General features: G+C 39.0%; 1 protein-coding gene across 1 annotated transcript in view; it reads right to left on the reverse strand.

Moving 5' to 3' along the window:
• The window catches only part of LOC125047841 (GPI transamidase component PIG-S-like), a 68,312-nt gene that overhangs the window by 21,048 nt on the left and 24,764 nt on the right, over positions 1 to 22,500 (reverse strand). Inside the window, exon 6 of the mRNA XM_047646354.1 lies at positions 1,519 to 1,695. Within this exon, the coding sequence (XP_047502310.1) occupies positions 1,519 to 1,695 (177 nt within the window). The remainder of the gene's footprint in view (positions 1 to 1,518; positions 1,696 to 22,500) is intronic.

Genomic DNA, 22,500 nt, shown 5'->3' on the forward strand with positions numbered 1-22,500 from the left:
GACATGGAGTCTCTGCTAGAAAAACCTTTTATTACCATCTTGATATAGCATATCAAGTAACAAATATAGACCTTGGAAAAAAAAAATGCAGAATGAGATAATAACACTGCAACGGGAAGGGAAGACAAACTGACATCACACAGGAGTGTTTGTGTGTGCCTGACCTACAAGCTATACGCCCGGGAGAGTTGTCAGAGAGAGGGAGAGAGGGAGAGAAGGAGAGAGGGAGAGAGGGAGAGAGGGAGAGAGGGAGAGAGAGAGAGAGGAAAGGAGAGAGAGAGAGAGAGAGAGAGAGAGAGAGAGAGAGAGAGAGAGAGAGAGAGAGAGAGAGAGAGAGAGAGAGAGAGAGAGAGAGAGAGAGAGAGGAAAGGAGAGAGAGAGAGAGAGAGAGGAAAGGAGAGAGAGAGAGAGGAAAGGAGAGAGGGAGAGAGAGAGAGAGAAGGAGGGAGAGAGAGGGAGAGAGAGAGAGAAAGAAAGAAAGAGAGAGAGAGAGAGAGAGAGAGAGAGAGAGAGAGAGAGAGAGAGAGAGAGAGAGAGAGAGAGAGAGAGAGAGAGAGAGAGAGAGAGAGAGAGAGAGAGAGAGAGACAACAAATTTGCCAAATACATAAAGAAAGAAACAATAATAATTGGCCATTTTTTGGTAAATAGTCCCTAACGGCAGTCACAAAAGTGATTTTTTTCAGTAACCAGTTTATGATATGATCCATTATTCAAGGCTACCCTGTGGGCGATTTCCCAACTTGCTGGTCACACAGGATGAATAGAACCATTGCCTATGAGCTTGTTTTCAGCAAAAAACATTACTAAAACAAAGTATGTGCGTTCGTGGTTGTAGAGAAGATATAGTAAAAGTGAGTATCATAATCTCCAGCAATACTTTGTTTGGAGGATAGATATAGGCAAGCTCCTTTTAGGAACTTGGAAGATGAGCACATGTATACAATGATGACATCACAGCTACTCTCCAATGAATTCTCGCATAGGGATAATAAGCATGCTTGTAAAATATAAGGATATATAATGCTATATCTATTTAAAACTCATATCAATTGATTATTATTTGGGCAGCTTCGTATTCTTTTCAAGCAGACTACAGCCTCTCTTGCCATGCTCATTTCACCAATTTCCACACAATTCATAACATCTGCTCCTGCTTCCAACCAAGTATTAGATTATGTAAACTCCGAAGTTAAGGGAAGTGGAATAGTTGGTTACTGCTGATTAATTATTGGGGGAAAAAAAAAGTGTGATTGTCCCTTAAGTCTTCACTTTAATAAATATTATCTTTGATATTGCTACTTTTGATACACTCTAAGATAAAAGTGTAGAATCATAAGCCAGTAAAGCAGATTTATGCAATGTGGAAAGTAGATGAACAACTGGACGTAGACACAAATTTCTTCCAAAATATAGTGTAAAAAAAATAAATAAATAAAAAATAAAACTGTACCTGAATACACCTAATGCTATACCCTTCTACAATTTTAGGCAATCACTGTACAATGACAACCACATACCGAGTTTAGCTTCAATAGCATTTATGGTGAGAGGCAGCTGATCTTGTGGTAAGGCATAATGCATGAATGATTCTGACCACTGTGGTGATACATTTAGTCCTGTCATGTACAACACCTGAGATTTGATACTCAGTTTAGCCACACTCTCTATCTGGTCAGCAACCGGTTTCAAATAGTCTGCAAAAAAGTAGAAGTATAGAACAATCAGTTTAGCCAAAATCTCTATTTGGTCAGCAACTGGTTTCAAACATCTGTAAAAAAGAAGTTTTGAAAAATCATTACAAAGGCATGAACCATGTTCTTATAAAAGTTGTTTCTTGGAGAAGGAAAATTTAAAAGAAGGAAAATAAGATTATCTTTGAACACTAACATATATGTACATGAAGGAAAGAGATTGCGAGACACTCATCCTTGAAAGTTTTTAAGATGTTTAGCAACAATACTTGATAAATAACAAACAAATGTAGAATGATGGAGTGCAATTAAGAGATTTTAACACATTGATGCCAATGTGCCTTTTTTAATTCATTTTGAATCTTGGTTCAGATGACAGGATGTATGGATAATTGCACTTACCTATATGAGCCAACATTAACCAATTAATGCCAGATGCCTGCTCTTACTGCTATAATATTGAGCCCATATGCTGAGTGGTAATTATCCATGCCACCTATTATATGTGCTAAACAGTAATTTGCTTGTTTGGTTCTGTCTATAATCACTTTGGAGGTAAAGTCCTCCACGATGGGTTTTACATACTGCTTTTGTCGAGTACAGGTTAAAAATTAGATTTTTATCCCCAAAACAATTCCTGTGAATCTGCATACTAAATACACAATAAAATAACCTAGATATAATAAAAATGTCATCCCTCTACTATAATGCCTATTACAAGGGATCTAAAGGGACAGGTGCAACCCACAAGCACGCCATCAACCTGTATTGTACTTTAGACTATTATGCTTTGATTGAACTGCCTTTGCATTGTAAAATGTTCACAGAAGGTAAAGTTAGCAGTACTGATTAACTGGAGGATTTTGGCAACTCTGAGTTCTGAACAAACAAATTTCAGAAATGCCTTGACAGCAGAGAACTTAAGGTGCACCATCTGTGTCACACAATCTTCACCACTTTTCCCTTTTCTCAAGTTTCTTACTATTGTGAACCATGTCTCCAAAAGGACAAGACATTAATATTTGAAACATATAAGGAAACTGTCCCAGAAGGCCTTCTTCACAGCACAAAGAAATAAAAATGTGACTGTGATACCAGCCACTCTAGGTGTTGCTGCCTTGCCCGTGCCACCAGCACCTCACTCAAAACGGAGCCAAATCTCTATGAAAAGTAGAGAAAGTTCATGGAAAAGAAAAAGATGAAAAGATACGGAAAGGCATAAGGAAAGAAGGAAGAGAAGGGAGGGTTGACTAGCCCTAAGTAGAAATTGGCAGGGAAATGCAATGAAGGGAGGGGAAAGGACCCACTCTCGGCTAAATAAAATTTCTTTCCTAAAATTCAATCATCACTGAACATATTCTATCCTATGATTTCATAGCTGCATATAGTTTTTATATAATATTTTAAAAGTGTATTACACCCTCAACATTAGTAGTACCTTAAGTGACCATCCCTGAGTAGGGGGGGAGGGGGAAATGGAGGGTCATTAGGAGTTAGCTAGCCCACAGTATCCATAAACGAATGGGGAAATTACCAAACAACTGTTAGAGCTCAATCTGGGTTATTTCTCGGGAGGAGCAAGGGCATAAGTGCCAATAGGTAAATTATGTACGCATACACGTACCAATATCAAATGGTTAATGGTTAATGACTTTAAGAAATAAAGTGTAAGTCATCAAAGGTTATAAAGCACTGTGGTTAAGTATGGTGGTGGAAGGGGTTAAACCGTTTTGCTCATGGTGGTTTAAAAGAAACACGTTGCTCATGTACAGGGCACTCGCCCACAAGCGGTCACGTATGTGTGTGTGTGAGTGAAAGAGATAGACAGAGAGAGAGAGAGAGATGCAAAGATTGTCAAATATACAATTGTTAACAATTATTTGGAGTAAAATGTTTGAGAAACGAAGGAAAGGGAGAGGAAGGTAAGAGCCCAAGGAATGAACCAAGGAGGGGGGGTAGTGTACCCACATACAATCTCCCATCCCTGGTGGAGTGGTATGGGGTGAATGGTTAATGATCAATGTTTAGAAGAAATAAGTGTGCTAGACATCAAAGGTCATATAGTACCATGGTAATGTGGCAAAAAGGGTGGAAATACATTAATGATCAGGATAAGATGAGTTATATGTTGAAGGCTGTAGAATACTATAGGATAGAATATTAGTGAAAAGGGTGTAAAGGGAAGCAAATGGAATACAGTGGAGATTTGTAGAAGGATTTGGTTAAAGGTATAGGGTGATCAGATCAAGTGGAGAATATGTGTCTGAGGAAGAGAGAGTACCACTGTATGGGAAAACTGCTATTATATAATAATCAAATGGTAATATGGTGAGAAACGATAGTTGAGAAAGTAGGAAAAGAATCCTGATAATAAAATAAGGAAACATGGGGAGGTGGTGCAGTATCGAGAAAAATGTCAGGAGGGAAGGGATCCACAGAAGGATATTGTTTTGACTTAAGGGAGTCAGGTGAGCATCTAAGTGGGGGTGTAAGGATAATGGGGAAGGAAGAGGATATGGTGATGCACATGGAGGAGGCAAGGATGAGGTGTTTTTTGGGTGAATGGGAGGAAGAGGGGTAGGGGTAAACTGAGGAAAAGAAGATGGGGTGTTTTTTGGGTGAGTGGGAGGAAGAGGGGTAGGGGAAAATTGAGGAATAGAGAAAAGGGTGTTTTTTGGGTGAGTGGGAGGAAGAGGGGTAGGGGGAACTTGAGGAGGAGGAGGAGGATGGATAGCAGCAGATACTTTGAATGTAGAGCAAATAAAGGGATTAGAGGGTGAATGAGGGAGTGGGATCATTCTCTTTAGTCATGTTTATGAACTTATGAATGTCTTAGTTGGGAAGGTCTGAGAAACAAAGGTTGTCTTATGTGGTGGAGAAGAGGGAATGGATGTCCAAGGAGCAGAGGGAGAGGTGGGCGTAGGAGAGGATATGGTTGGAGAAGATGGAGTGGAACATTTAGATTGTCTGGTGCAACAGGTAGAGTGACATTGACTGGGGGAGAGAGGTAGTAGAGATAGGTTGGTTCAGAGTAGAGGGAAGAGATACTGCAGGAGATACTGAGACTTCTTGAGAAGATGGGAGGGGTGTGGAGTGAAGTACAGTTTTCAAATAGGTAGAAAGAGAAATACCTAGTTGGCTTGCTTTTTGTCTGGCCTCAAGTAGAGTGAGGCCTAGTTTGAATCTTAGAATTGCCAACACATATTCGAGGTTGTAGGTAGGGTGGCTCCTATAAAATACATAATGGGAACCACGTCAATTGGCACACGTGTGTGACTGAGCAGAGCAATTTGAATGGCCATGACCAGGTTCGGCACATATCTATATATATATATATACATATATATATATATATATATATATATATATATATATATATACATATATATATAGATATAGATATATATGTAAATACACATATATGTGTGTACATATATATATATATATATATATATATATATATATATATATATATATATATATATATATATATGTACACACATATATGTGTATTTACATATATATATATATATATATATATATATATATATATATATATATATATCTATATCGATATCTATATATGTATATATATATATATACATATATATAAATATATAAATATATATATATATATATATATATATATATATATGTATATATATATATATATATATATATATATATATATATATATATGTGTGTGTGTGTGTGTGTGTGTGTACACACATATATGTGTATTTACATATATATATATATATATATATATATATATATATATATATATATATATATATGTATGTATGTATATATAGTTCTGTATAAATATATACATTTATTTATTTAAAAATATATGTATATATACACATAAATAAATACATATATATAGGTATATTTCTTTATTTATAAGTACGAATATATGTATGTGTATACATACATATATATATATAGATATATATGTATAGATGTACATACACATATGTATAGATAAAAATATATGTATATGTAAATATATATATATATATATATATATGTACATATATTTAGTATATATATACATACATATTTATATATACATCTTCACACACACGGACGGGCCTCGACGCAAGATGATTATCCTAAAAAACAAAAGAAGAGTCTTCTTGTTTGTTTACTTTTGTACAATAAATAATTTTCTAATAAGTGATACATAACAAGTAACATAGATAATGTTATAAATCTTCTGTTAGCTTTATAAATGCATAGAGATATTTATCATTATTCTAAAGAAATTACGGACAATAGTTTTTATTTGCACCCTGGAGTAGCCCCTGAATTGGTTTGGGAAAGAACGCTCTAAGTGCGGTTATTGTGGGCTCCCCTTAGCCCCCAGATTTCGCACTAAAGTGCTACGATTCTGCCCAGATAACCTAGCATATGGCAAGAAACACACATACACAAGGCCAGTTGAAACGCCGCTTAAGCCTTAATGCCCCTATTAAGGGTTAAATATCTTCATTATTGACCATGATGAGCCTGATATAAATGGGGAGAGGAAAAAGTCTACCTCAGGGTCCCCATAAGGGGTAAGGGCTAGATAATTAACTAAGGGAACCTTATACATGGCTCCCAGAGGCCGTTCATGACCGATACAAAGCCAGCCTTTCATCCTTGCAGCATGGCCCTCACACCTTAGGAAATGGACAGAAGAAGGGGATGATGAAAAAGAGGACTGAAAAAGGGAAGAAGAAAGGACCATGCAAAATTAGTTGAGGTAAGGGCTGTGGTCCATGGTATGAATGATCCTCTACAGTGGACCCCAGTCTCCATCTCCTAAGCCCCCCATGACAACAATGAGCAAGGGATTGGGGGGTATGGAGTGAAGGATAGGGAGATATGGAGCACAAGGGTAGGACCACAAAGGGGGGAAACTGTGATGTAGACTCTGCCAATGACAGTTTCTCATTTTGGGTAGAGGGCGGGGCATAACATGACTGGTGAGAAGAGGGATGAGGGTGGAGCTATAGAATCTCTAAGGCAATATACGGAACCTAAAAAATAGAACTAGAACAGAATACGGGATCACTAAGCAAAAACTAAAACAAAATGGAATTATGACGCCAACATTGGCTGCACAGTATATCATACTATCTTATACAGCAGTATAAGATAGTATGATAATGAAGGGAGTAAATGGGGCAGAATAGGGATTGATAGCATCTATTCTGGTGGCATGGGACTCACCAAGGAGAGATGGAAGGTTTGCAGTTTATTTGTGGTCAAAATTTACCAGAACTAATGCAATGATTATAGAAGAAATTTCTGAAGTGGAGATAGTAGTAGGTGGCTGGAATATTTGAAAAATAGGGTTGGTGGGTGGAGGTACTAGTAAGAAGATGGAATGTTTGAAAAATAGGGTTAGTGGGTTGTGGACAAGTTGGTGAAACATGCCAAAAAATCTGCTTGCTCTTTGCCAGGGATCCTGACATGGTTAGGTATCCAGCAAAACTTAACTGATTTCTGTTGTGCAGACAGATAAAACAACTGGTCGTGTGTCTTATTAACTATAGGATTGATAGGATGTATGAATTGTCTGAGTATTATTGAGTTATGTGAATCAGTAAAGATGGCAAAGGATGAGGAAGAGATGGAAAACATACATTGTAAAGTGAAAAAGATAGATAGCATGTAGTTCTGTTGTAAGGATGCTCAATTCAGGAGGAAGGAGAAAGTTTTATGTGTGAGAAGAAAAGACTACAGTGAAACCATTACCAGGACAGTCTGTACAGACATGAGTTGTGGAGGAGTGATTAGAGATATGTGCAAGAAAATGTGTGAGGAGTACAGAAGTTGAGATGTTTAATTTGGGTGGATCAGGGGAAAATAGAAGAGCAATTACAAGAAGAAGTTATTATCCAGAGAGGGAGAGAGATTGAGCAGAAAGAGGAAGGGTTCAGAGATAGGGTAAAGGTAAATAGCATCCATACGAACAGGGAAAGGGGTAGGTAAACTTTAAGAGGAAGAGAAGGTATGAAGCAGTTATTGAGAGATGATAAGCTTGGAGAGAGAAATTTGGGGAAAATAAGCATAGCATCTTAGAGATAAAATTGGTTAATTGGTTAATGGTTAAAAGCAATAAATGTGCTAGACATCTAAGGTCATATAGCACTATAGTTAATGCTTGTGAAGAATGGTTGGGTTAGTGATTAGTTGTTAAAGCTGGGTTAAGGAATTGGTGAGTGAATGGGTTAGGGTCGGATGAAGTAATGTAAAGGGGTTAGATCAAGTGAAGGATATATATGCGTTTGAGGAAGGAAAACAGGTTGTCAAAGCAGAAAGTGTGAGATTCTGTAAGGATGTCTGATAAGTTGGGATGTCTATGTAGGGAGGACGTGGGCATGACAATAGAATATGTGGGACTGAAAGAGGAACATTCGGAAACCGCGAATGTTCCAATGAAGGATAGTTATACTTTCGTTGATTTACTGGCAAAGATTGCAGGGCGTGTTGGAGAATTTGAAGGGGAAGGTGCTAGAGGGTGTGATAAAGAATGAGGTTGGGGAGGTGGTGTTGTATCAGGAGGGGTGTCGGGAGGTAGAGGGTCTGGGGAAGAAGGTACTTGTGACATGAGGGTTTCACGTGTGTATCCAGGAGGGAGTGGAAGGGATAGAGGGGATGGTGGGAGGGTTAATATAGGTGGGGCTGGAGTCAGGGGGAATGGGTTTTGTTGGGATGGGGTAGGAGGATTGGGTGTAGGGAGAATATGAGTAGGAGGAGGATGGATATCGGCAGTCACTTTGAGTGTGGAGGGAGCGGGAGTTGTAGAATTTGAAGGTGGATGAGTATTAGTTTGGGACTCGATTAAGTAGTTCTGGATATCTTTAAGAGTTTCTGTAGTGGAGTTGGTTGGGGAGTTTTGTGAGATAAAGGTTTTCTTGTGAGGGGGGGAAGAGAAGTCTGGTGTCTGAATAGGGGCAAAGGAAGGTGGAGGTGATTGTGAGGTAGGGGAATAGGGGGTGGAACGTTTATTCTGTCTGCTGCGGGTAGTGCGGGGAGGGAGAGGGGAAGGTGTTGGGGCTGTAGTAGAGATTGGGGTGTCTGGATTTAGGATAGCAAAAGAATTTGATTGGGTAGAGATTGGAGTGTCTGGGTTTAGGATGGCAAAAGAATTTGACTGGGGAAGGTAGGAGGTAGAAGAGGAGAAGTTAGATGGAGGGGGGTTGGGTTTAGGAGAGGGTGTAGGAGCTTGGGAGGTAGGGGGATTGGCAGAGTGAGCGACATTACTGGAGTAGGGGGTAAGAGAAAAGCCTTGTCGACGTGCTTCCTGTCAGGCTTCACGTAGAGTGAGTCCAAGTCTGAATCTGAGAGTTGCTACCTCAGACTCAAATTTGTAGGTGGGGCAGCCTCTATAAAATACATTATGGGGGCCGCCACAGTTTGCACATGTGCGTGATTGTGCAGAGCAATTTGATCAAGTATGGCCAGGTTGGGCACATAGCGGGCATCTGGCTGTGGAACGGCAATGTTTGGCAGGATGTCCTAAATGCCAACAATTTTGGCACTGACAAGGAGGATTCCCCACCTATGTAAACATTTAAGGGAAGGTCATGTCTACGGAAAGTAATTTTGGCAATGTTGATGGATTTCTTACGATTTCCTCTGGGAGGAATGGAGTAGCACTGTATATATGTTGCATCATAGTCTGTGAGACAAGCGAGTAAGTCCTCTCCACAATCTGACCATTCTTTGTCATGGATTGGGCAATCTGTTGGGGAGATAGAGACAGTTCCAGTGCAAGTATTGAGGGTTGGATGAGGTTCTGTAGGGATGGGATTACCACTTAGATCAGTTAGTTTTGTTAATGCTATAGCTTCATTTTCAGTTGTTACTGTGACGAGACGGGAGTGGTTGCATCGGCTACGGAAAGAGACTTTGCCTACTTGTTTTTGGAGGCATTGTTGGAAGAGGAGGGTGTTTTGAGAGTAGGGAGCTGTGGGAGGGATCACGAAAAATCGGTCCCATTTGGCTGGGCTAAATAGAGTATTTAGGATTCTTGTAGAGGTAGAAGTGCGGGGACGTGTGGAGGAGGGAGTAGTGTTGAGGGGGGTAGTGTTACGGGGAGGTGGGCAATAAGGTTGTAAGGTAGTAATAAGGGGAGATGGGGTGCTTGATGAAGAAGGTTGTGGGAGTAAAAGTGTTGAAGTTGAGCATGTTGGGAGAGTAGAAATGTCTCCTGGGGGTTGGTTGTTGATTAGGGTTGATACTGTACTAGTATGCATTGATGATGGGGGAGTTGTTGCAGTGTTTGGAGCCGTGGTCAAAGGAGAGCTGGGATTGGGGCTATTTGATAAAGGGGCAAGCCTCATTGCCCCTAAGATTGGGGTTATGTCTTCATTATTGGCCATGATAAGCCTGGAGTATGTTGGGGAAAAAAAAAGTCCACCCCTCAGGGTCCCCTTGAGGGGTAAGGGCCAGGTATGGCAGGGGAATACCGTGCCCATGGTTCCCTCAGGCCGTTCAGGACTGACATAAAGTCAGCCTTTCATCCTTTCAGCACTGCTCTCACACCTTAGGAGGTGGATAGTAGAAGGGATTGATGAAGAAACTGAAACGAAAAGTATGAGTGGGAAAAAAGACTATGCAAAATTAGTTGAGGCGATGGCTGAGTCCCAAGGTTGAGGAGTTCCCCATCATTGGGTCTCAGTCTTCGTCTCCTAAGCCCCCTCACGACAACAACGGGCAAAGGATGAGAATGAGAAAGGGATGGTAGGCCTGATTCAAGCGTAAAAAAAAAAAAAAAAAAAAAAAAAATGACAAAAGTAACAGTGTTACAGTTTTATTTCTCTTGCAATGAGTTGTAGACTACATAGAGAGATAATTGGAGTCTGTAAATAAAAAAACTATTACCAACTGGATAATGCAAATGAAATGGCAAATATGGACATTGGAAAATGGCCAAAAGGCTAAAAACATGTAAAAAGAGTAAATAATGCTGAGATTCCATTGGCAGACCCACCCATCAGCTAGGATCCACCCTCCCTGACTGAAGTCAGGGGGGTGATTTCCAAGCTAAAGAATGGTAAAGCAGCAGATATTTGTGGCATCCCAGCTGAACTATTAAAGGCTGGTGGAGAATCTATGGCAAGGAGCTTACATGCTGTCCTGTCTGCCATCTGGCAGACTAGTACCATTCCCCCTGACCTGTTGAGGGGTGTGGTCATCACTCTCTGGAAGGGAAAAGGGGATTGGAGGGACTGCAGCAATCACTGAGGCATTACACTACTCAGTATACCAGGCAAGGTAATCGCGCACATCCTACTGAGATGTATCAGAGACGACCTGCTGAGGCACCAGGGGCCAGAACAATCTGGATTCACACCTGGTAAGTCCACAATAGACCGTACCCTGCTGCTTTGAGTCATTGTAGAGTGCCGTCGTGAGTTTGGATGTGGGCTGCTCGCAGCTTACATCAACCTTGAGAAGGCATTTGAAACTGTGCATCACGAATCACTCTAGGAGATTATGAGTCTAAGAGGAATTCCAACAAGGATTATTGGATTAATAGCAAACATGTATACAGGCACTGAAAGGGCTGTAAAGTGTGGTGGGGGCCTGTCGAGCTTCTTCCCTGTTAGTTCATGTGTGAGGCAAGGCTGTGTTTTTGCCAACACTTTTCATTTTCAACACTTGCATGGACTGGATACTGGGTAGAACTACTGTCAAAAGTCACTGTGGAGTAACTCTGGGCAATATCAAGGTTACAGACCTTGACTTTGCTGATGATGTTGCTATTCTATCTGAATCTCTAGAAACCCTAGTGTTGGCTCTTGACATATTTAGCAATGAAGCAAAGCCTCTGGGGCTAGAGGTCTACTGGACCATGACCATGATCCAGGATTTTGGGGACCTACTAGGAGACCCTGTGCAGTCGGTATGTGCTTGCAGTGAAAACATCAAGATCACAGAGAGTTTTATATACCTCGGTAGTGCAGTTCATGACTCTGGGCTGTCAGACCAGGAAGTCAGTAGACGGATTGGCATGGAAGCAAGAGTCATGAAATCTCTCGACAAGAGTATTTGGAGATGCCGTTACCTGTGCAGAAGGACCAAGTTACGTGTTTTCAAGGCCCTGATACTGCCAGTTTTACTATATCGTAGTGCAACCTGGACGCTATCTTGTGCTCTGGAATCCCATCTTGATGCCTTTTGTAACAGATCCCTTTGCCAGATCATGGGGTACAGTTGGCAGGACCATGTGTCCAACCAACCATGAGACCTGTACAGGACCTGTTACTTGCACAATCTGCGATCACCAACTGAGGCTATACAGCCACTTGGCTCAATTCCTGAAGGATGACCCTGCCCACAAGGTTGTCTCTGTTTGAGACAACCCTGGGTGGAGGAGGCCTGTGGGACGACCAAGGAAGTCGTGGCTTGGGCAGATCGACCAAACCTGTCGTGAGGAGCTAGAGATGGGCCAAGCCCCTGCCTGGCGGCTTGCCATGAGGGACCCTCATAAGTGGAAGCAAAGGGCGAATGCAGCTATACGCCCCTGCCGGCGTTAGCTCCCAAATGATGATGATGATGATATGACTACGCACATGTGTTCGTGTCGCCCACCCTATAAGCAGCCACTCAGCAGAGTGGCTGCTCATGTAAGCCTACTTTTTGATGATTTGATTGCCATGATGCAACCGGATCCAATGGGTTAATTGACTGGGGGTCTCTCTATTGTAACAATAGCTGTTCCTAAACTGAGCACTTCAATCAAAGTGTTTTGGCACAATTAGGGAAGCTCCATGCAACAAATTTAAAAGTGTAAGGTTGGGAGGTTCAGAGAATGTCTGAAGAGGCTGTATTTAGGATATTGGCTGTGAAGTATACAAGCATGTTTGAAGTCGAAGAAAAGGATGATGGAGGAAAATCAAAGGTAGAGAGAGGTAAAGGTATGCCAGTCAACACTGTCAAAGTACCAGCATGGGGGGTTTGGGAGAGGGATATAGAAAGTAGGATAATAGGAAAGTGATGGTTTAGAACTGCCAATAGAAGTCTAGATAAAGGAAAGGAGAGCAAAGAGAAATTTTGTGGCCTGAAAAGAATTGGGTATATATGTCAAAGTTGGTGGGACACTGAATTAGGGAGGACAAGATCAGTATTTCAGAGAAATTGTTCTAAGGAGTGACCTTGTGAAGTGATGGTGGAATCATCTCAAAGAGAGTGGGAACAGTTAAAATCTCCAACTATGAGGGAAGGTGGTTGGATGTCAGGAGTCACTTTGAATGTAGACAGAAATGGGTTAGAGGAATTGGAGGATGGATTACAGGGCAAGATTTTCTACCTAATGAGGACGGCCATGTCTTGACAATTCTGATGTGGGACTTATGGCAGCCTCCAGGGGAAATTGAGTAGCACTGTTCGGATACAGTCAACATGGCAAGCAAGTAGGTCATCTTCACAGTTTGACCAATCTTTGTCATCACAGGGCAATCAGCCAGTAAGATGGAAACAGTTTAGGTACAAGTATTAACCCATTCCCAATGGGTCATGCTGTGAGGCGTCAAAACAAACTGCTTGATCTGTGGTGTGCGGCTGTATGCTGCAGCAGTGCGCCAAAGCGCTACGAGCCAGTGATTCGGCTTGATGTACCGAACTCCTGCGCTCAAAGTCAGTACATTGCCATTGATCTCCAAAGCATAGAGTTTTTTTTTAGTTTTCTTCACCCGTCATCAAAATGTGGTTGGGCAGGAATAGTGTGGAGTGAGGTAGTATTGTGGAGAGGAGGGCAATATGGTTGAAGAGTTGTAATAAGGAAGTAAAATGTAGGAAATGGAGACTCTTGTGCATGAGATGGGGTAAAGGATCAGGATCCCCATGAGGGGTAAAGGCTAAACAATTAACTAAGGAAATACTGTGTCCATAGCTGGTATAAAGTCAGCCTTTCACCCTTTCAAAACTGCTTTCACATACTCAGAATTGGACAAGAGAAGGGGTTGAGGAATAAGGAGGAAAAGAAAAGAGAGAGAAAAAAAAAGACCCTACAAAATTAGTTGAGCCAAGGGCTGAGGTCCAAAGCAGAGATCTCCAGATTAGGTCTCAGACTCCATCTCTGAAGCCCCCCACAAGAGAGATTGGGGTGAATACCTGTATCAGAAATGATGAAAATCACAATGATTTATGATTAAATATTTTGTGATATTTTTCTTTGAAAACTAAAAGTTTGTGTGCATTTACACATGAAATATGCTCTTCATTGAGACTCCCTAATAATATGATGCAGCTTATAAAGGAGTCTGTATATGTACTGAGTACAAGGTACTTATGTAAAAAAATGAAAGCATAAATAATATTTCAATTTGGCTTCACTCTGACAGTCAACCAACCAAATTTGATTTGAAATTGGTCATTTCTGTTGTAAAGAGTATTTCAGTTCAAAGGGCATGTCAGAGGCAGAGTTTTAAATTTCAGACAAGATGTTAGCTATTTTATGCTGGAGATGATAGTACACAATGACACTTGCTCTAAAATAAAAACTATATGGAATTTTGAAAATCAGTCTTCTCCATGGTCTACATAAAGAGTTGAAACAGCTATTGCACATTTTTCATGCATTTCCAGTAAAAATGCAACCTGTGGACACTTCCATAGGTGATAGGTGCCATAAATTTGTAGATAAGCCACCTCACCCTGATGTCTGATTATTTTTATTTAATTATTTACAAAGATAATGTGGACAAATAATTGAACACAAACTCTATGCTGGTTCCCCAAACCCAAGTCATTTTTTAAAATCTAATAGAGAAAACAACATTGAACAATGGGGTAACTAGTAATTTTTCCTTTCCATAAAAATAGGTTTAGTTGTATTAACCCATGTCAAATGGGTATGGCATGTATACATATGCCATGCCCACTGTGAGTTTACTTTATTAATTGTTTTTACACATAGATGGGTACACTTGTCACCAATGAACCAATTACAAGTACTGCCTGTCTTGCCTGTTAACCCTTTTCCTTGAACATTATTGTAATTATAATGTCTATAAAAACACCATCAATATTCATAGCATTAGTAAAAAAAAAAAGAAAGAAAAAAAAAATCCACTAATTCAACAAAAGGTGAAATCAGGTAAGGTCACAAGGTCTACTAATGGACTCCTTTGTGGCTAAGCACTAGCAGAGCCATTTATGTGCAGAGACATTTCCCAAAAAAAAAAAAAAAAAAAAAAAAAAAAAAAAAAAAAAAAAAAAAAAAAAAAAAAAAAAAAAAAAAAAAAAAAAAAAAAATTAGTACAGCATTTTTCTGGTGGCATTGAGTTATATGAGGATGATCAACCAGTTAATCTTATGTGCATGTGATTACTTTCATATAAACCTCCTCAGAAATTAAAACCATTCAGTGACCAGCTCCCCCTTCCCCCCGTCTAGAACAGGGAAATGATTCAACATCTTCGTACTCCATTTATTTTCTGCATTGGCTTCTATAATTCTCAAAATTGAACTGATATTTATTACTCATGTAAGGATTATGCAATTATAATAATTTTGTACTGATATAATAGAGATAATGAACTTTGGAAAATTTTCAATGGCCTGTTCTCAGTTTTTTGTTAATATAAGCTGTGGTACTGTCCAACAGCTGCAAGTGCTTTGCACCTCAAAATTCATTGATTGCATTCACAATTGCACTGAAATACAAAAGCTGTGTTGGAGCCTGATTTTTTTGGGGGGAGAGGGAGGGGGGAAGCAAAATACAGATTATGTAAACTGCAAAATGCCCCCCAAATAATTATTAATGGAAAACAGTCCCTTCTTTGGGGGGGGGGGGGGGGGATTATTACTTTTTCACCTAAATTTTCATTAAAAATGAAAGAAAGAAAAAAATATTACACACACACACATAAATATTAGAAGCATGAGGAAGCTGTGTGAGTATTTGGCCGCAGCACAGATGATTTTCCAGTAATTGAGACTAAAACAAGGCTTAAAGTCCATTTTAGAGGGGTTGTAGAACATGGAAAGCCACCCCCAGACCCAAACAAACAAACAAACAAATGTATAGGATGCACAACTAAGTGCAGGCTGACCTTGCCATCTAGCTGTTCATTGTTTAAATCCGATGTTGCGCTTTGTGAGCATCAATTGTTTATGGGTCTTGTTTTGGTTTGGAGTCTGGAGTGGGACCGCAGGTTGAATGTACGCAAATGTATGGCCTAGCCTATATTAAAGAAAAATAATATATGTAGGCTTATGATTTACCATACCACATTGATCCATAAGCTCAATAAATGGTAGCAGAGCATGGTTGGTGGTAAGTGGAAGCAGACCATTGAATATTTAAAAGAAACAAGAAGAAAATATGAGCGACAACAATGATGACCGTGGACGAGCGAGAGTGCCTGTTTTTGGCAAAAACAAGAGTTATGATCACTGGAAACAAGAACTAAAAGCATGGCAGCTTGTCACAAACATTGGAAAGAAAAAACAAGCTGTGACTGTCACCCTGTCATTTCTGGAAGGAAGCAAGGTGAGAGGCAAGATTTTTGAAGAAGTGAACATCGAAGAGTTAGTAAATGGTGATGGAATGGATGTTTTGCTCCAACATGGACAAGCGGTACAAAAAAGATGAGATGTCAGCAGCGTACGAGACATGGATTTGTCAAGAGAAGTGCAGTTTTGGGCAAGTACAAAGTGAGTATACCAAAGTGTATTTTAGCGTTCAAGCTATTAGACAATGCAGTGAAGTTGAAGAAAAACAAATAGTACTGACAGCAGTATCCTCCAGTGATCCAGATAGGATGTTTGATTCCATGCAGCAAGCCCTTAATAAATTTTTTGGAAGTCAAGAAGTACTGTCATTGGGTGCAGTGTCAGGGAGTAGTGGGAGTGAAACTCCTGCAGTGGTTCCAAAATCTGAGCCAGGATTTAACACTGAGGAGGTGAATGTTGTTACACAGGGAAGAGGACATGGCAGACTTAGCAGCAGAGGAAGAGGAAATGTGACCGATAGAACTGTGAAAGATGGACAAAGAAATTCTGTTGACAAATATAGAAATATAAGAAGGTGCTATGTCTGTGGATCAGAGTACCCTCTGTCTCCAGTATGTCCGAGAAATGTGTATGTGAATATTGCAAGTGAGGAAATACAACAAGAGACAGAGTCGTATACTGTTGTTGACAGTCCTGGAATGAAGTCGGTGTTAATGACAGAGTCTATAAACTATGCTATCCTGGACACAGCATGTAGTTCTACTGTGTGTGGTATTGATTGGTTAAAATCATACATACAAACTTTATCAAAAGAATAATAATGGAGAATAGAAGAGAAGGAAAGCAAATATAACCATCGATGATGTGAATTGTTCTATTCTTCTTCTGTTCAGCAAGAAATCAATGAAGAGGGCACAAATAAAACTGGACTTGGAAAATGATATTGCAGTAATACATGGAAAAGAGGTGAAATTGAGGTACACTTCTTCAGGACGCTATTGCCTTCCACAAAGGATGAGAAGGAAAACAAAGAAATATTGTTAACATTAGGACTTAGTGTCAAAGAAAAGAAAAAGAAGATTGAAAAACTACACCAACAGTTTGGTCATCCCACATCCAAGAGATTACTTCAGCTATTGAAGGATGTGCTTTATTTATGCTGAAGAGGTGTCCAGCAAGGCCAATTGAGTGTAAATATGGCAAAGGAGTTCAATAAAGTGGTAGCAATAGACCTAAAAGAATGTAAGAAAGGAGAGATTTATTTCCTATATATAGTAGATATGGCAACAAGGTTCTCAAAATCATGTGTGACAAAAAGTAAAGAACCCGAGGAGATAATGGAGAAAATTATGAAGTCATGGTTGGGAACCGGATTAGGAGCCCCTGCAAAATTTTTGTGTGACAATGGTGGAGAGTTTGCCAACCACACATTCCTGGAAATGTGTGAGAATATGAACATTCAAGTGATGCATACTGCAGCATATTCTCCCTTCAGTAATGGCCTTTGTGAAAATAAACATGCACATATAGATGAAATGTTAAGAGTTATAGCAGAGCAGCCAAAATTGTCTTTATAAGTACCTTTAGCATGGGCAGTCAAGGCCAAAAATTATTTCCAGATGACAGGGAGTTTTAGCTCTTACCAGCTTGTATATGGACAAAATCCCAAACTGCCATATACCATGACTGATGAACTCCCAGTACTGGAAGGTACAGCAGCTAGTGAAATGGTTGCAAAACACATCAATGCTAACCATGCAGCATATTCTCCCTTCAGTAATGGCCTTTGTGAAAATAAACATGCACATATAGATGAAATGTTAAAAGTTATAGAAGAGCAGCCAAAATTGTCTTTTAAAAGTACCTTTAGCATGGGCAGTCAATGCCAAAAATTATTTCCAGATGACAGGGAGTTTTAGCTCTTACCAGCTTGTATATGGACAAAATCCCAAACTGCCATATACCATGAGTGATGAACTCCCAGCACTGGAAGGTACAACATCTAGTGAAATGGTTGCAAAACACATCAATGCTAACCATTCAGCAAGAAAAGTCTTTGTTGCTGCTGAAACCTCTGAGAGAATACGACATATTCTAGGACACAAAGTAAGAACCACTGGTAGAGTCCTTAAAAGTGGCAATCAAGTCTATTTTAAGAGAGAAGATCAAAAGGAATGGAAAGGACCAGCCACAGTCATTGGTCAGGATGGAAAAACAGTGATTTTGAAATATGGCTCCAATATTGTAAGAGCTCATGAAACACATGTTCCAGAATAGGAATAATGAAGAAGGCAGAAATGCACTTCTTGATATGGTGACGCAGAAAAAAGAAATGGAAGAAAAGGCTAGGAGTGAGAAGAATGAGACAGAAGCAGTTATAAATTCAGAGGGAAATAATGTAGAAAATGAAAATTGCAGTAAAACAAAAGAAGAGTGTAATTGTTAAGAATATTCCAAAGATTGGACAAAGGGTGAAGTTCTTACCAAAAGAGTCATATCAATGGCAGACAGTTACAATACATGGTCGTGAGGTAAAATCTACATGAAAATATAGTAGTTGGAGGAATACTGAGCATCAAGATGGACACATGTCAGCCATCAACTGGAACAACGATGTAGAAAAATGGGTACCAACATTGGAAGAGGATGAAGTGCAGAAACACTGTGAAACAGTCATGACTTGTGAAAATATGAAAAATCAGGAACTTGAAAAAGCAAAATAAGAAGAACTGACAAGTTGGAAAAGGTTTGGTGTATATGAGGAAATTCCAAACATGGGCCAAAAGGCATTGTCAGTTCATTGGGTACTGACAGGAAAAGGAGGATATTCTGTCAGATTCACCTATGGTCAGCAAGGAAATGTTGAGGAATTTTGTTGCTATTCTATCTTCGAAAAAATGGACAGTGAATTCAATTAAGGCATTATGGCTGCATTCCTACAGAGTGAAAGGTTTGAGCATGAAGTGTATCTTGTTCCCCCTACTGAAGCAGTTTTTGATGATAATGTGTTATGGAAATCAGAAAAATGTGTATATTGTCTTTATGATGCTGCTAGGAAGTGGTATCACACAGTTAAAACTTTCCTGTTGAAGATGGGATGTAATGAGTTGAAAACTGACCCTGACACATTCTATTGGTATTATGAATGAGAATTATGTGGTATGTTTTTAATGCATGTAGATGATTTCTTGTGGGGAGGAACAGAAAGATTTGAAATGTGATCATTGCCCAAATCAGAAATAATTTTCAGGTTAGGGAGCAAAGTAATAAGACTTTCAGATATATTGGATTAGATATTGTACAGAATGAACATGGCATCACTTTGCATCAAAAAGAGTACTGTAAATCTTTAGAATCTATAAATGTAAGTGCTGTGAGGGGACTAACCAAGAATATGGAATATAAAGTAGAAGAAAAGGATAGCTTTAGGAGTCTAGTTGGCCAACTAGGTTGGTTATGTACTAATTCAAGACCTGACTTAACAAATGATGTATTGGAACTTCGCTGTAAAGCAAATAGTTCCAAAGTAGAAGATCTGATTGAGGCAAATAAGTGTCTAAGGAAAGCTTGTACTTTTGAGAGCTCAATGTACTTTTCAGGACTTGGTGACATTTGTATATATAAGTTGATTGTATACAGTGATGCTTCCTATACTAACTCCCTGATGATTTAGTAGTGCTGGGGGCTTTGTGATTTTTCTTGTGGGTGAAAATGAAAACAGTTGTCCTTTGTACTGGGAGGCAAAGAAAACAAGAAGAGTTGTGAAAAGCACTCTTGCTGCAGAAACACTAGCAGCTACTGAGGCAGTGGATATGGCCTATTATCTCGGAAATATGCTATCTCAAATATTATATGATGAAGAAAGAAAATTACCTGTGGAGCTCTATGTAGATAACCATTCACTTTATGATAATGTGTACACAGTGAAAAATGTTTCAGAAAAGAGATTGAGGAATGACATAGCTATTCTCAAAGAGATGGTTCAGAGTGGAGAATTGAAGATATTTTGGGTGCATTCTAAAGCACAGTTAGCAGATGTACTGACAAAAATAGGAGTAAACCCCATGAAAATAGCTGAAGTCTTTGAAAGTGAATCTTTACAATGATAAAGTTGATCCAAGTTGTTTTGATTTTGAAAGAAAAAAAATATACATTTATGTTTTTACATCCATATAATGTGCTGTAACTTTGAAAGTGTTTACTTTATTTAAAAGAGAGGGAGTAAGTTCATTATGTTTAACTGTGATGTTGCGCTTCACGAGCATCACTTGTTTACATGTTTTGTTTTGGTAAGGAGTTTAGTTTGAGTTTGATTCCATTTGTTACAATGGATATTCTTGCTGTGAAATACTGTCTGTTTCATTTTGCTTCTAAACTATCCCCTGTGTGCAAGGAATGGCTGGGGTTACCATCCACTGGCAGCGAGGGATTCGAACGCAGGTCAGCAAGATTGCTACACGAGATCGTTACCCTGCACCACACAGCACAGAGAGAGAGACAGCGGTTGAATGTGTGCAAATGTATGGCCTAGCCTACAGCAATGAAAAATATTGTATATAAGCTTATAATTTACATAACCGCACTCATACATAAACTCAACACTAGCACTTGGGCTTTGCTCTTTATGGCTAAAGATGTCAACCATCATATAAATATTGATGGTTGACAGATAAAAAATCTGGTTAAAAATGCAAAATTCATAATTGTATAACTATTTGACTTTTCAGTAAGTTTGAACCCTAGGAAAGCTTCCCTGGGTCTACAACAAATCACCTTAATATTTAAAAGGGGCTTTGCCCCCAGATAATTACCCCCTGAATTTTTTTATTTTTATATATCTTTACCAAATGCTGATTGTATTGCTTTAAGTAGACATAAAATACTCAGAATCTTTAATGGTATGGGGTTCTTTCTCTGGGAGACTTGGTAAATTAGTTGTGTTGCCAGCAAATGTTTATCAGACTGACAATTTTGATTTGTTAGCTGGACATTTAGGTAGGGAATCTTGCAATATTTCTATCGGTATACAAGGGTGGAATGTACCATCCATTAGCCAAATTATGGCTCCTGGGAGGACATTTCTTACCAGGATTATATTCCTGCCCAGTATGGCTGGTATGTGTTACAGAAAATTAAATAATACAAAACTATTTTTAAAACATTGCAGTGGGGAGGCAAAAAGTCTTGATACCACACATGAATGTGTGCCAGGCCTAGAAGCCACACACCTACTTTGGGACTAGGAGGTCAAAAATAAGTTGTAGTTAATTCTGTATATCTATAGATGTAAAAATTCACCACCATGAATTTCAAATCTCACAAAGATAGTGTAAGTAATTTCCAAACCTATACACATAATCTCTCAAAGCTGAAAAAAAATTAATGTGCACATTAAAAAAAAATAAAAAAAATAAACATGTAATTTTAAAATTATACTCTACAAAATATGTGAAAAAATGTTTTGATACCAACAATTTCATACTTTAGGTATGTCTTGAGTTTAGTCATAATCCATAAGTCATGGTAATTTTATATCTTGAAGGATGAGTGAATAGTCACCTGGACGACACTGTGGCTTGTGGCACCTCTCTTCAGGACAAGGAAGAGCCTATAAAATTATCAAAAAAGAATAGCCTGGCAGTGACCCTAATCTACTGATCCTGCAGCAGTGGAAGAATGTTGCTTCCCTCGCTGCTATGTTTAAGATCCATCATCTGCATACAGTCCACCTACAGCCACTGTATAAACCTTTGCGACAGGTCCAACATACCATTACCAAAAGGTTGTTTATCTCAAATATTTAATATCTTTTTAAGTGCAAATTTAGAGGTTCCCTGTGTGTAAGTATGTCTACGTGTGAGTGAGTGAGTGAGTATGAGTGAGTATATGTTAAAATAACACACACAGTATATACAATACTATCTTACTGTGCAGAACAAATTATAAAAAAATAGCAAAATGTTGTTTTTCTATTTACCATAAATCTATAAAGTTCTTAAATAATCCCAATTCAGAGACACAGTTTCTTCTACAAAATCTAGACTAGAAAATGTGTAAATAAGAAAAAAATTCTGTCTACAAGATAGCTACATACACATAAGCATAGTAAATCATATACAAGAAAGCAACTATGCAACAAATAAAAAGGCCTATGCTCCTAACCAGGTACAAGTCTGTGAAAGCACCTGGCAAAGAGACCAGCAACAAAAACTGTATCCCTAAAATGAAATCTACCCAGGCCAACAGACAACCCAGAATTATAACCATAAAAAATATGTATAGATAAGGAAATTTGTTGTATTGCCAATATTTTGTTCTCTAGACTGTAGATAATAATGATAT

This window comes from Penaeus chinensis, chromosome 4, assembly GCF_019202785.1.
Source record: "Penaeus chinensis breed Huanghai No. 1 chromosome 4, ASM1920278v2, whole genome shotgun sequence".
Taxonomy (NCBI): domain Eukaryota; kingdom Metazoa; phylum Arthropoda; class Malacostraca; order Decapoda; family Penaeidae; genus Penaeus; species Penaeus chinensis.